The 16,364-nt window shown below is 41.0% G+C and overlaps 1 protein-coding gene across 2 annotated transcripts in view; it reads right to left on the bottom strand.

The window, feature by feature from the left end:
- Positions 1 to 16,364, bottom strand: part of CDH11 (cadherin 11) — a 235,955-nt gene that overhangs the window by 40,012 nt on the left and 179,579 nt on the right. For both annotated transcript variants that reach the window (XM_030204494.1, XM_030204495.1), the window contains exon 3: positions 3,801 to 4,095. In XM_030204494.1, the coding sequence (XP_030060354.1) occupies positions 3,801 to 4,095 (295 nt within the window). The remainder of the gene's footprint in view (positions 1 to 3,800; positions 4,096 to 16,364) is intronic.

Below are 16,364 nucleotides of genomic sequence, written 5' to 3'. Positions count from 1 at the left end.
ACCTTTGCTCCATAGTTAATCATTAGTACTGATTCCAGAAAGTGGCACCGATTTTCACTGAGGATCTTATGCTGCTCTCATCATGTATCATATAGAGAAATAACACAATAGAATAATCTATATATGTGACCGGTAGAACAATTAACTCATTTATACCTTAAAAGTCACAGATGTAGTACAGATATAACATAGAATAGACTACTAAATCACACTTTGGGAGCACTTTCTCTGTCAATAGAAGAAATGTCATAAAACTAGCAATATTTTGTGCGTACTTTTCAATTTCCCAGATATTCTGGAGGTGGTTCAAAAGTCAAACCTTGATATTTTATCAGTCATTTTTGTGGAAAGGAATGAGTCTTTTTAAGTTGCAATGCCTCTTAAAGGACCAATAACAAATGTATAGAGCAGAGATATAGCCAGGGGTGACCCTGAGTGGGCCATGCCCTCCTCCCACTTTACAGCCAGGCCCATCCAGTCAGTGGCAGTGGCACAGACCAATGAGAGAAGTGGAAGTAGTGCCTTGTGTGCATCATATTAACCTCAGGGTCCCACCATCAGTCCTGGTTACATCATTGGTGAAGGGCAATTTTAAAAGTAATATAACCAGGTGAATTGACATATCTAAAATTGTCCGTCTCAGTCTGGCTAAAAGTACACCTGTGCTTCCATGGTATGTATACTTTTAGTCAAGTTATTAAGTGGAATGTATTTAGGTTTGCGGAATAAACAGTACACATTTACAGTATTTTCAAAACTATGTGTGTTATTTAACCCCTCCTCCCCACATACATTTACTGGTGTAAAATATATGGTCCTATAACAACAAAAGACTCCAGGATTATATACCAATTTCTCTTTATTGACACGTTAGTGTCAATCAACAACACTAGATAATAATATAACATACACTCACATGCATACACCAGCCGCCCTTCAAATCTCATAATTGCAATACAAACAGTAAAACTGTGAAGTTGTTACGCAATGCAACACAATACTGCCAAGCAATGCAGTGCAGTCATTTAAACTTAGTGTTATAATCTCACATAGTTTTAGTGTACAAACTAAAATGTACAAACTGAAATGGTAACCGGCCTTAAGTCCTTCGTTAGTGGCGTTCAAATTGTCATTGTTCCACTAGATCATACGTAGTGAAGTACTGCACCATATGAATATTTCTTAAGATGGTAACATCCCAATTTTATCGTGATGTAATGATATCGGCAGAAAACCAAAATCGGGTAGCTGAAGAAATGCATCCAGGACTGTTATTTCATCAAACAACCGGTTCCCCGATGCTGGTCCGCATTTCGTTCTCCTTCGTCAGGAGGAACCAAGGTAATAATCCTGTGCAAGGCTGCACACCTGCGTGGTAACCGACCGGGTTTCTGATAGCACATTCCGGTGGGGCGGAAGCCCAGTCGGTTACCACACAGGTGTGCAGCCTTGCACAGGATTATTACCTTGGTTCCTCCTGACGAAGGAGAACGAAATGCGGACCAGCATCGGGGAACCGGTTGTTTGATGAAATAACAGTCCTGGATGCATTTCTTCAGCTACCCGATTTTGGTTTTCTGCCGATATCATTACATCACGATAAAATTGGGATGTTACCATCTTAAGAAATATTCATATGGTGCAGTACTTCACTACGTATGATCTAGTGGAACAATGACAATTTGAACGCCACTAACGAAGGACTTAAGGCCGGTTACCATTTCAGTTTGTACATTTTAGTTTGTACACTAAAACTATGTGAGATTATAACACTAAGTTTAAATGACTGCACTGCATTGCTTGGCAGTATTGTGTTGCATTGCGTAACAACTTTACAGTTTTACTGTTTGTATTGCAATTATGAGATTTGAAGGGCGGCTGGCGTATACATGTGAGTGTATGTTATATTATTATCTAGTGTTGTTGATTGACACTAACATGTCAATAAAGAGAAATTGGTATATAATCCTGGAGACTTTTGTTGTTATAGGTTCAGATTGACTCCGGTTGAGGTTTATTTTTCCCTTAATGTAGATAGTTGGGTAAAATATATGGTGCCTAGTGGTTAGTGCAGCGGATTTTCATCCTGGGAAACTGGGTTCAATTCCCACTGCAGCTCCTTGTGACTCTAAGCAAGTCGCTTAACCCTCTATTGCTCCAGGTACAAATAAGTACCTGTATATAATATGTAAACCGATTTGAATGTAGTTGCAAAAAAACACAGAAAGTCCCATTCCCTTTCTCTTCCCCTTATGTACTTTACATTTTTTACATTTCAATTAGAAACTACCTAGCACTCTGCACTATTCAGGTTATTTATTTATTTATTTGGATTTGCTCACACCTTTCTGTAGTAGCTCAAGTTGAGTTAACATTCAGGTACACTGGGTATTTGAAAATTGTATCCTATTTGTAATGTTTCTCCAGCCATTCCTGCAGTCCCCCTAGCTAGTCTGATTTTCAGGATATCCACAATGAGTAAGATATATTTTTATCCAGTGGAATGAGCTTTGGAGACCACAAATATGACCAAGAGATATGGAATCACATCCGAAGATGAGAATGTTATGGTTTTGATGGCTTATGTACTTTCAAACAACTTTTTTTGTTGTTGAGCTATTACAAGACATCAAACGCTACAAAGATTCTAGTTTTCTCAATAACTCTGCACTGTAAAGAAGTGAGGAGGTGAAAAACAATAGGAGGAAATAGATATGTTTTGAAAAACAGGGTAGTAAACTAGCACTGGTAATTTGAAGCTATCATGAATCTATTTAGCTGAAAATCTGTATAGAATTTCTGTGTTGATAAACAATATTAAGATCACATAGAATTGTTGGGCCTAGCCTTACGGACTGAAAAGCACATGGCTACAGTGATACACAGTATCGCCATAGCTATGCCTGCTATTCACTTGCTTGCCATTTTGCCATAACATCGTGGAGACAGAGAATATACAGGGAGGGTTCTCTTGAATTTGGTAAAAACTATGGTTGCCTGAGCTCTAAAAGGTTCCAGGTCACTGATCACCACTGATGTCAAACCCTTTTAGCATGTATGCTAATTAGTGACTATCCTTTGCTGAAGAATATGCAATATTCATTAGGAGCACAGACATTGGGTCAAAAGGTATCATTAGTTCATTCAATCATTGTATTAGTGATAGAAATATTTAGATGAACCTAGCAATGCCTAGCTCTTGATCTGTAACCTGCATTGAACTCCATTTGAGAACTGAAGAAATGTAAATGTAAATAAATACATAAGTAAGAAGGTCCACAAACCCATTTTGATTTGGGAGCTGGGGAGGAAATCAGGAGAACAGAAACCTATTCTTGGTTGATAAAGGGTAGGTGACAGAGACCGAGGGCCCTGGAGATGATTCTTGGTTGTCATTGGGAAGGGGGCTGTTCTCACCAATCTACTTATTGTGGCCCTTGACTAATTGCTAACCCTTAGGCTAATTTGTTGGGATTAATTAAAGATGCTAAGTGCATACCTGTTAAAATACTGATGTTCCCTTTATTCTCACCCTTTTAACTTTTACACATTCTGCATTCCTTACTAACATAGTAACATAGTAAATGACGGCAGATAAAGACCTGTACGGTTCATCCAGTCTGCCCAACTTAACAACTTGCCTGCTAATTGTGTACACCAAAACATTTACCATGCACACTACTATTGTTTTAGAATGCCCATTATAAGACAATTTTCAAAGTGCTCACATTGCCACATAGACTATGAGATATTTGTGGTTAAATTAAAAATGTGACTTTGATAGTCTAGGTTGTACATACCCACATTGGACATCTCTGGCACAGTGGCATGGTAGTTTTCATGCAAGAACTCAGGAGGGTTATCATTTATATCTTGAACTTTAACAATGAACTCGGAAGGTGGTTCCAAAGGTTGATTGGTGTCTCTGTCTACAGCTTGTGCCATTAGGGTATATTGAGCTCTCTCTTCCCGGTCCAATGTCTTTGTTGCGTGGATGTTCCCTGATTTATCGTCAATAACGAAAATAGTTCCCGCTCCTTCACCTGAGAGAATGTATTTAATTTTGCCATCTCCAGCATCAACGTCTGAGTGCAGCTATTATAAATATAAAAAAGTAACTAATATATAATTAGGCATCAAACTATATAATCTATTATACTATGCATGTTTTAAGAAATATTTTGTTCAGAATAAATGTTTTCTACACATTCAAAGATAGTTTAACCTAATAAAAAGGAACCACAAAAGTTTGTAAACATTTCAAAGATGCGTAATCACTAAGGAGTCCTTTTACTAAGCTGTGCTTAAAAATTGGCCACTTGAGTGTAGGCGAATGTTTTGGGTGCATGCAGATCCATTTTTCAGCGTGCCTGTAAAAAAGACCTTTTTTAAATTTTGCCGAAAATGGACATGCAAAAAAGACCTTTTTTAAATTTTGCCGAAAATGGACATGCTGCAAATAAAAATTGGCGTGCGTCCATTTTGGGTCTGAGAACTTACTGCCACCTATTGACTTAACAGTAAGGTCTCACACGGTAACCGTGCAGTAATTATCTATGCACACAGAATGATGATTACCGCCCAGTTTCCACAACGCGCAGGAAAATAAAAATTATTTTCCGGCGTGCATAGCGGACGTGCATAAAATAACAAAATTACCGCCCGGGCCATACGGTAGCCAAGTGGTAACTCCAAATTGACGTGCGTTGGGCACGCGTAGGCACCTACGCAGCTTAGTAAAAGGGACCCTAAGCTGTGTTAGCTGTTAACACGACAAATAATGTTTGCTAACAGTTAACCCAGATTAGTAAAAAGGCTTCTATTGAATAAGAAGCTACCTATTCAAATTAAATGGTCTTTTCTTACTGAAGAAGTTTTCTTGATGCCACCTTCTCATGCATCAAGTGGTATGCATGTTATCAGGAGACATTATTCCTCTTAGAAATGTATTTTCCATCAATTAAATACAAGAATGAACAGAAATGTATTTTACAATCATATGACTTGTTTATGAATACACTTCAGTACACGAAACTGAAGAGCTTTTCTTTGCCTATGTTCAACCTTCAACAAAAAAGTGGCTTCAGAAAACGTATATGTTCTGTTAATGTGTCAGACTTGCATGCATTTAATTGACGTTATTTTTTTACACACAAATAGACCGTATTTCAAGCCCTTCAGAAGAAAATTGCTCTATTTAGAGAGAAAACATACACCCAAGCACTAAAACTGTAAAACAACTATTGAATAAGTCTTCACCCCCCACTCCTTGAGTCAATACATGGTGAAGGCACCTTTGGCAGTAATTGCAGCTGTGAGTTTTAGTGGGCTAGGTCTCCACCAATTTTGCACACCTAAATATTCAACCAATTGTCTTGACAAAACTGTTCAAACTTGATCAAGTTCCTTGGGGAATGCTGATCAACATGCTTCAGATTTTCAATTAGATTGATACGAGGGCTCTGACTGGGTCATTCAAGCATATTTATTTATTTTTTATTGTACTGTTTGTTTTTGTTGTATTTTAGCCATGGCATTGTCTCCTTGGATCTTCGTCATGCAAAAGGTAAAGAAATGTCCCAGCTAGTCTCAACTTTCTTGTAGAGGGCAGCATGTTTTCCTCAATGACTTTTTCCACTTTTCTCCATTTATTGTCCATTCTATGCTGACTACTGCCCCTATACTACTACTACTACTTAACATTTCTAGAGTGCTACTAGGGTTACGCAGCGCTGTACAAATCAACAAAGAAGGACGGTCCCTACTCAGAGGAGCTTACAATCTGTTGATGCAGTCTAGATTTCTTGAGTAGAGGTGTGGTGGTTAGGTGCCGAAGGCGACATTGAAGAGGTGGGCTTTGAGCAATGATTTGAAGATGGGCAGGGAGGGGGCCTGGCGTATGGGCTCAGGGAGTTTGTTCCATGCATGAGGTGAGGCGAGGCAGAAAGGGCGGAGCCTGGAGTTGGCAGTGGTGGAGAAGGGTACTGAAAGGAGGGATTTGTCTTGCTACCATGTTTCACAGTAGGGATGGTATTCTTAGGGTAATGTTGATGATAAATGATTAATATTAAGACCCGTGATGCAGGCAGGTTTCTGAAACACGGACCATGTTGGGTCTTTTAATAAAGCCATATTTTGATGCCAACCTGTTCTTTGAGGCCATTTGTACTTTTTTCCACTAGTTGGTTTATTCCACTCTCTGTTGTCTGTGACATTAACACATGGTCAGAAAGTCAACAATTAGAAAAAAAGGATATTTTACGGCCATGCTAGAAATGGACCTAATGTGTGAAAAAGACCCACCCAAGGGTGCACTAAGCCCATTTACTAATAATGAGGACTTCTAAACAAATGGGAAACCCCTCCCTAGAGTTACTGGGAAGAGGGAAGTGAACTATGGAGAGAGTGTGAAGCCCAGCCCCAAGGGGAGTGTTTATGGGAAAGTGCTGAGGAAAATTTTCCTGGCTGTTGAATGACAGTAGAGGAGGAGTTTGATGTTTATAAATATTGATGTAGGGGAAAGCACAAGGTCTTTGGTTGCCTCTACCCTCACTGGGACCCTTGTGAAGAGGGGTTTGCCTAGATGGGTTCAAAAACTAAGGCTGGAGTAAATGGAGTTTTCTGCCAGTAAAAGCATTAACCATGAAGTGGAGGAATGCTCCAGGTGAGAAGCAGGGGAACCCCAGCCTAGGAGCAAGAGCAGAAAAGAGCCTGTTGGAGCCAAAGATAGTAGCCCAGAGAGGTACATTTTGGGAGAGTGGGGACAGACAGGAGGGTCTGATCCACAGAGGAGATTGCTTGCCTGCACAGCCTTACATTGTTTCACCCAGAAAGGATGGGTAAATGAACAGGAGGAGTTGTATATATGTACATACTGCAGGATTACAAAATTGGACTGGAGGATTTATACCATATCCCTACATTTGCTTGTGACTTATTTGTATAGAGATATCAAGTTGATTTACAAATTAACTTGTTTTATTCTGAAATAATTTGATCCGCCTCTTGTAGCAATTTCAGTAAAGTTCCTGTTTGTTTCATCAAAACCTGGGATGGAGTCTTTCTTTGTGTACGAGTGAAGTTTATTTATTCCCAGACTGGTAAAGAAAAGTGAATAAAGAGATAAAGCCTGGTTTAACACCCAACGGCCTTCCGGATCTTTATCTGGCCCCGGCCTGCACCCAGCTCAGTGAGTCAGAAGTGACTAGGAATTTGCTTCAGAATTTTTTTTTTTGTGGTCCTGGTCTCGGTTGCCCTCACCCATGAAGAGCTAGCTGGTGCCTGGACTGTGTGTGTCACCACATGTCTCCTAATCTCCTTATGCTCATCCCTCAATGTTTACCTCTCCATCCTTCCTACTCCTTACCCCTCCCAATCTCTTTACCTTTTGATCATCCTATCTTTGTTTACCTCTCCATGTCCAATGTACATATCCTTAAAACCCCACTATTACTATGTTTACTACAACTTGTATTATTCTCCTTCAAGACTTTGTAATTCTATTTACTATGTAAGCCACATTGAACCTGCTATGTGTGGGAAAGTGCGGGATACAAATGTAATAATAAATAAATAAATACCCAGGTACTGGTCTGAAATTACCAGAACCCAGATAAGATCTAGCAGCTGCCTATGTGCCGGAGATTTAATGCTGGTACCTGAATTATACCTGGTGAAATTGAGCACCTTTGAAAATGGTGACTACCAGCAGCTGAATATTGGGGGTATGTTTTTAGGGGGTTGTCATCACTGTGGAATGGGCTGAGTTTCTTTTGTATTTTTTAAGTCATATTCATCTATTAAAGCCACATCTGTATCAAATAATAAGATATATCTGAATAAGAGGGAAAAAAAAACCCCTGAAAGTACCATTGTGAATAATGTTGCTTACTATCTAATGCACACAAAGTTTCATATATCTAAGTGCTATATTGCCACTTAGTAGTGGTATTAAAATTTTGCACATATAGGTTTAGTTTGTGTGTCTCAACATATGTCAGTCATTTTATTTTTAGATTTTGCTCACACCTTTTGAGTAATAGCTCAAGGTGAGTTATGTTCAGGTACACTGGATATTTTTCTGTCCGAGGAGGACTCACAATCTAAGTTTGTACCTGAGGGTTAAGTGACTTGCCCAAGATCATAAGGCAGAGTAGTGGGATTTGAACTGGCCACCTCTGGATTGCAAGACTGGTGCTCTAACCACTAAGCCACTCCTTATTTTGATGGTTCAAGTTGCATTCTGAGAGTATCTTGGTGGTCTAAGGATTGGGGATAGCCTGGTCAATTGTGGTTCATCTTCTGGGTGCCTGCAATGTGGAATACAATACCATTGTCTTTACTGTAAAGTTTGGATTCGGGCATTTATAGGGAAAACAAAAGAAGACCAATTTGTTTATTGGTGGTTAGCTGAGTGGAAGGTTGTTTGCATGGGAAGGGTGATGTGGGGAAATAGATGGACTGTTCTGGATTTCTTCTTAAGTTACAGATTGTTATTGTTAGAGGGGAATGTTGTTTTGTCTGTAATGTGTTCCAGTTTTAATTTATGGAGGTTTTTTTGTAACCCCCCCCCCCCCCCCCCCACACACACACACTAGCACATATCTTCACATGTTTTGGATAGGATAATACTTAAATAAAATAACAAAAAGCAGGGAGCTATGAATTTTGAGAGATCTGAGTTCACCGTGCGAGAATGCTCAATTTTAGATAGCAGTTCTCAATGAAGCCTGTAGCTCTCTGTTACTTCAGTATTTGAGACCCTGAAAAAAAAGTCTTGCTTTTCACCTGATCCAGCTACAGTATACATTCACAGAAGACCTCATCTATCTGTGACACAATTCAAAGATTTTATTCTAGTGTATTACTGTTTCCATTTTGTCCTCCAGTTTGTATTTTTAATAAATGCTTAATGGAGTTTAAGAATTGACCTGTCTTTATATATGATATTAACCAAGAGCTCAACAATTTGCGTTGTAATGCAGCAATGAAAAACAATGAATAAATAGCTACCGGTGGGCTTAACCATGACCTATTCATATTGTTACAGCTTCATCTCTATCACAACTGCAGAACAGCCGCACTTCATAATACAGCTGAGAACAAGATCAGAATATGGACCCAGGAGTGCTCCAGGAGTTTTGCAGCTTCTCTGCCTGACTGCAACTGCAAACGTCAGACATCAATACACTGATGTACAATGGGACATTAGCCAGCGCTATCCAAAGCATGTCACTCTTCATCTCTCTTGAAGATAATAACCTTTATGATGCTAACGTTGTTGCAGGCTTACAGTACAGGCATTGCATTATGACAGAATCTAAATCTACAGACGCTCTGGCTTCTAAGACTACAGGCACTGATGCTTTAGCTTAGTCTCAGGCAATGAAGAAAAGCACTGGACCTGTAACGGCAATCCTATTAATGTACAAGAACTGGGGAAATATATGAACCTGACAAAGACAACTATTGGGAACAATCAGATTGAATATTCAGTGGGGTAGTCACCGCTCAAAGATAAATACATAGATCAATTATTCATATATATTTGATTCACACTTTTAGTCAGCCTATCCATATAAGTCAGATTGCTATATATGTGGTCATAAATTACATGCATAAGCTATCTGCATATCTTTAGCTGCATAATTTATACGGATCATTTATCTGAATTATCTATCTGTATAATATTATAGAAAAAATGCATTAGGGCAATATTTTTAAACCCTGTTGTCAGCATTTTTTAAAAAAAATTGTTGGCCACGGTGCTTAAATCGCGCATGGATATTCAGTCCCACTATGGGGGAAATTCTATAAGTGGGCACCTCTTTTTAGGTGTCCCAGTATTTCACAGTGAGATCCTATTCTACAACAGAATCTGGGCACCCAAATTCCATTATAGAAAACAGTACTAGTGTAACATTTCTGCAGCTATAGAGCTGGTGGAACTGCAGGCACCTAAATGCACCAAGGGCGCATGTAAGTTGTGTGTATAAGCAGCAGACCCTCCCGTGCTCTGCCTATGTGAAAGACCCCCTTACATTCATGTGTTATGCCACTTATGCATGTCCACACAGAATAGTGCTCAACCAATTTGCTGACATGCACATAGGAGTGGCCTAGTGGTTAGGGTGGTGGACTTTGGTCCTGGGGAACTGAGGAACTGAGTTCGATTCCTGGCACAGGCAGCTCCTTGTGACTCTGGGCAAGTCACTTAACCCTCCATTGCCCCATGTAAGCCACATTGAGCCTGCCATGAGTGGGAAAGCGTGGGGTACAAATGTAACAAAAATAAAATAGATACTATTGGAGATTCTGCATGGAATGTTGCTACTGTTGGAGATTCTGCATGGAATGTTGCTGTTCCACTAGCAACATTCCATGTAGAAGGCTGCGCAGGCTTCTGTTTCTGTGAGTCTGACGTCCTGCACGTACGTGCAGGACGTCAGACTCACAGAAGCAGAAGCCTGCGCGGACACATTGGTGATCTGCAAGGGCCGACTTCGCTAGTGGAATAGCAACATTCCATGTAGAATCTCAAATAGTAGCAACAGTGGAGGAGTGGCCTAGTGGTTCGGGTGGTGGACTTTGGTCCTGAGGAACTGAGTTCAGTTCCCACTTCAGGCACAGGCAGCTCCTTGTGACTCTGGGCAAGTCACTTAACCCTCCATTGCCCCATGTAAGCCACATTGAGCCTGCCATGAGTGGGAAAGCGCGGGGTACAAATGTAAGAAAAAAAAAGTTCCATTCCCCTGTACCTTTCCCTGTTGTAGAATTACCCTTCATATGTATAGTCAACCATACTGAAAGAAATATACATACTATGCTGCTCATTTTCAAAGCCGATGGGCATCTCAAAATGGCGAAAAAACCCATCCATCAGCATTCAAGAAAAAGATCTAGGTGTCATTGTAGATAATATGCTGCAATCTTCTGCTCAGTATGCGGCGGTGGCCAAAAAAGCAAACAAAATGCTAGGAATTATAAGGAAAGGGATGGTGAATAAGACAAAAACACTATAATGCATCTGTATCACTCCATGGAATGACCGCACCATGAGTATTGCATTCAGTTCTGGTCGTCATATCTCAAAAAAAGATATAGAGGAATTAGAAAAGTTTCAAAGAAGAGCAACCGAAATGATAAAGGAGATGGAACTCCTCTCGTATAAGGAAAGGCTAAAGAGGTTAGGGCTCTTCAGCCTGGAAAAGAGATGGCCGAGGGGAGATATGGTTAAGGTCTACAAAATCCCGAGTGGTGTAGAACGAGTAGAAGTAAATCAGTTTTTTTACTCGTTCCAAAAGTACAAAGATTAGGGGACACTCAAGGAAGCTACATGGAAATAGTTTTAAAACCTATAGGAGGAAATATTTTCTCACTCAACAAATGGTTAAGCGCTGGAACTGTTTCCCAGATGATGTGATAGCAGGGATGGGACGACTTCCCTATGAAGAAAGACTAAGGAGGCTAGGGCTATTCAGCTTGGAGAAGAGACGGCTGAGGGGAGACATGATAGATGTATATAAAATAATGAGTGAAGTGGAACAGGTGGATGTGAAGCGTCTGTTCACACTTTCCAAAAATACTAGGACTAGGGGGCATGCGATTAAACTACAGTGTAGTAAATTTAAAACAAATCGGATAAAATTTTTCTTCACCCAACGCGTAATTAAACTCTGGAATTCATTGCCGGAAAATGTGGTGAAGGCGGTTAGCTTAGCAGAGTTTAAAAAGGGGTTAGACAGTTTCCTAAAGGACAAGTCCATAAACCGCTACTAAACGGACTTGGAAAAATCCAAAATCCCAGGAATAACATGTATAGAATGTTTGTATGTTTGGGAAGCTTGCCAGGTGCCCTTGGCCTGGATTGGCCGCTGTCGTGGACAAGATGCTGGGCTCGATGGACCCTTGGTCTTTTCCCAGTATGGCATTACTTATGTACTTATGTAGCAGTTAGCATATCTGGGTTTAAAAAAGGTTTGGACAAGTTCCTGGAGGAAACGTCCATAGTGTGCTATTGAAACAGACATGGAAAAGCAACTGCTTGACCTGGGATTTGTAGCATGGAATGTTGCCACGATTTGGGTTTGTGCCAGGTACTTATGACCTGGCTTGGCCACTGTTAGAAGTAGGATACTGGGCTTAGATGGACAATTAGTCTGACCATTCCTCAGGCTTTGCTAGATCCCTCTTAGGGATATGTTTACTAAGGTGCATTAGCATTTTTAACTCGACTGCAAATTTAAGGTGCATTAAATGCTAACGTGCCTATACATTTCTATGGGCGCATTAGCGTTTAATGCGCACAAACCATGTATGCGTGTTAAAAACACTAACACGCCCATAGTGCCGCTTAGTAAACCTAGGCACTTATGGGTTTTTTTAATGCCTTTTAAGTGTCTACCTTGTTACAAATTTTATATGGGCCTTTTTACGAAGCCACAGTGGGGCTACCCTGGCAATGGCTTATAGCAAATCGGCCCTACTGCCGGGCTACCAGTAATGTCAGTGTTTGCCATGTGCCATTTCCGGTGCTCAAAAAGTAATTTTATTTTTTCAGCGCTGGGGGCTTACCCGGTTGTAATCGGGCAGCACCACGTGCTACCCAGTTACAGACAGGTTAGCACCAGAGCCCTTACCATCTCCTAAATAAAAGGTGGTAAGGGCTTCCCCAGGAAATGGCTGCACAGCAAATTTTTATCTTTCCACATGTCCATTTCTGTTTAAAAACAAAACATCTTTTTACCAGCTGGTGTAAAAGGGGGCCTCAGCATGCAGCAAACCTGCAGGAGGATGACACCGCAGGGGTCCTTTTACTGCAGCTTGTGTTATCTGACAAGAGGTAAACATAGCTACATAGCTCTATGGCAACTTCTGGTTATATTGGGAATTACATCCACAGGTTTATTGTTTGCAGTAAAGTTAATGTATACCTCATCACAAATTGCAAGTTTTAAGTCTAGCAAAAGAAGCTGTGCATTTTGTGAGAGCTTGTTTTAGTGTGTAACAACCTTCCATTTTAGGCAATAGCTCTCAGCTAAACCTGCATTGTTTTTTCACCTATTTCTAGTTTTTTTGTGTGTTCCTATTTCATTATGAGTTAACAGGATACCAGCCGATATTTAGATCAGTGTCAGTTAAGTCGCACATAAAGTTAGGACAGCTGTTTTACTAACTAGCTAAGGGACCCTTTTATGAAGAGGCGGTAGGATTACTGCCAGGTTTGCACGTGGCAAATCGGCCCTACTGCCGGGCTCACCCCGGAGCCTGGCGGTAGTTCCGGGTCTGCCACGTGCCATTTCTGGCTCTAGAAAATGTTTATTTTCTAGCACAGGTGGGTGGGGAGTGGGCGTGCCTGGCGGAGCCCTCACTGCCTCCTAAATAACAGGTGGTAAGGGTTCCACAAGTAAATGGCCACGCAGCCATTTACTGCCTCCTGCGGTAAAAGGTGGCCTCAACATGCAGGAATCCCATGCAGTGATGCCACTGAGGGCCACCTTTTATTGCTGCTTGGCAAAAGGGCTCCTAAGTTTGAGCTCCATCCTAATTCTAACCCAGACCACCCACAAACTAGTCGGTTTTGGCATAGGTGGTTAGAATGGATATCCCTAGATTGTCTCACACAAGTGATTTAAACAGCCAGGAACCTCTCCTGGCCATTTAAATGAATTTGAATATCTTTTCTAATGTATATTTTCCATGAGTGTTTTACAGAGTTAAAGAATGGTCTGTCATTGTAGACTATATGTATATGATCAAGTTGAACAAGAGCTTCTGGACTGTACAGGTCTTTATCTGCCATCATCTACTATGTTACTTAGGGGCCCTTTTCCTAAGCTGTGGTAGGCTCTACGCGCGTGCCAAAATGAGACTACCACCAGGCCAGCGCACCCTCCTGGTGGTAATTTCAGATTTGGTGCACACCCATAATGCTTGGAAAAATTATTCATTTATTTCTTCCTATGCACGTCGGTACCGGTGGTAATCAACGGTCGCCATGTGTGTAGCATGTGAGCCTTAACCGCTAGATCAATGGGTGGCGTTAAGAGCTCAGGCCGGTTTTGGGCGCATGCTGGTTTCATTTTTACCACAGGCCATTTTTTCATCCCATTAAAAAAAAAATTGTAGATGCGGTAAAAACTGGCCCGGCGCACACCCAATGCATACGCCTACACTACCGCAGGCCACCTTTTACCGCGGCTTAGTAAAAGGACCTATAAGTTTAACTTGAACTTATTCTGGGGGTCTTTCACAAAGTGGCTCAGCGTGGCTGCTGGTGGCAGTTGCAGTTGGAGCACGCCCCATTTCCGGCACTCTGGAATTTTTTTGTGTAGAGTGGCGCTAGCCTGATGGTAATTGGGCATCACCGTGCGCTGCCCGGTTACTGCTGGGTTATCACAGGAGCCCTTACTAAAACCTTAATGGTTGGCAGTAAGTGCACCCCAGATCGTAAGGGTTATCTTACCGCGTGACCATTTTGGAAGGGGGAATTTATCCGCTCCGGTAAAAAGGGCTCTGGAGCGCAGGAAAAATGGCCCCCACCGCAACTGCAGTGACTTTTTCTTGCAACTTAGTAAAAGGACCCCTCTGTGATTTTAAAATGATTTGTCAGGCAATTTGTGAGATGTATTTGGTTCAAATGCTAAAATATAAAATGTTATTTTCATTAAAATACTGTGATCTAAAGATACAATATTAATAACCATAATGCTCATGATTAATGCTTGTACGGCAATCAAGTCAATATCACTTAATTGACTTTTTCCCCTCCAGACCGATTTAAGATTTTTTTTTTTAAGAAGGTTAAATTCACAATATTTCTAATGCTCTTGGCAATACATGGCCTTTTGTCAAACAAGCTTTTAAAATTCAGAGGTTATAAAGATGTTAAATGACCTGATTAAAAATATACTTCTCTTGTTTCTATAAATCACAGTACATCAATTTTATTAATATTATATTCCAGCAATATCATTTAACACGGGACCATCTCCAAGACAGTGACAAGAAGTCATGCAAACAGTAGAAACAAAAGATATTTTTCCCCAAGTAATAATTCTAAGGATACCTACTCTACATGGTAACACTGTTCCCCAAAACCCTATGTTTTAAAAGAAGCATTATTTAAAACAACAGTTACATGGTTATATAAAAGACCCCTTTTACAACAGGGCGGTAGGGCTACCATGCAAGTAGCACGTGACAAAAAATAGTATTATCATTGGGCATGCCCAGGTTTCCTGCGGTATTTCTGTTCTTGCTGCATTGATTCGCATTGATGGAAAGGAAAAATGGTCACTTTTCTCCTGATGAAGTAGCGAAACAGAGGGATTCCTATAACTCTCGAGAAACATAAGACATATACGCTAGATAGAAAATTGAAAAACATAAGATGTACATGTCTGATTGAAAATTATTGTGGACTTAAGACATCATGTTCAGAACATTCGGGTTGAACAAAGTTAAGAGCGGTACCGGGATTGGTGCTTTATAGCACTTCCATTGTGAAGTTAAGTACCACTTTTTTTGTTCCTGTTTTGTGATTTTTATGATATTTAGACTTCTAATTGAGTTTTCCAACTTACATAAGTACTTAAGTAATGCCACACTGGGAAAAGACCTAGGGTCCAATAAGCCCAGCATCCTGTCCACGACAGTGGCCAATCCAGGCCAAGGGCACCTGGCAAGCTTCCCAAACGTACACGTGGAGGGGCACAATCGAACGGAAACGCCTATCTCCATGGGCGTTTATCTCCGAGAAAGGGGTCCGTGAAGGGGCGGGCCAAACCGTATTTTCGAAAAATGGACGTTTTTGAGCTGGGCATTTGTTTTTTTTAGCGATAATGGAAACTAAAAATGCCCAGCTCAAAAACATCCTAATCCGAGCCATTTGGTCGTGGGAGGGGCCAGGATTCGTAGTACACTGGGCCCCCTGATATGCCAGGACACCAACTGGGCACCCTAGAGGTCAGTACGGTGGACTTCAGACAACGCTCCCACATGCACAGCTCCCTTACCATGGGTGCTGAGCTCCCAACCCCCCTCTCTGAAAACCCACTACCTACAAATGTACAACACTACCATAGCTCTTAGGGGTAAAGGGGGCATCTACATGTGGTTACAGTGGGTTTTGGAGGTCTCCCATTGACCAGCACAAGTGTTATAGGTGGTGGGGGATGGGCCTGGGTCCACCTGCTGAAGTGCACTGCGGTACCCACTAAAGGTGCTCCAGGGACCTGCATACACGCAGGCCTCTAGGACTGGTTGCTGCTATATAACATTGACACACCAGTTGACACCTGAAGACTAATCTCTCCGAAAACATCCTTTATTGGAATAACCACCTTTACTCACAGTTAACTGCA

Source organism: Microcaecilia unicolor, chromosome 5, assembly GCF_901765095.1.
Source record: "Microcaecilia unicolor chromosome 5, aMicUni1.1, whole genome shotgun sequence".
NCBI classification, from domain to species: Eukaryota; Metazoa; Chordata; class Amphibia; order Gymnophiona; family Siphonopidae; genus Microcaecilia; species Microcaecilia unicolor.
Note: the sequence above shows the minus strand (reverse complement) of the source record. Positions and strands in the feature narration are given on the sequence as shown.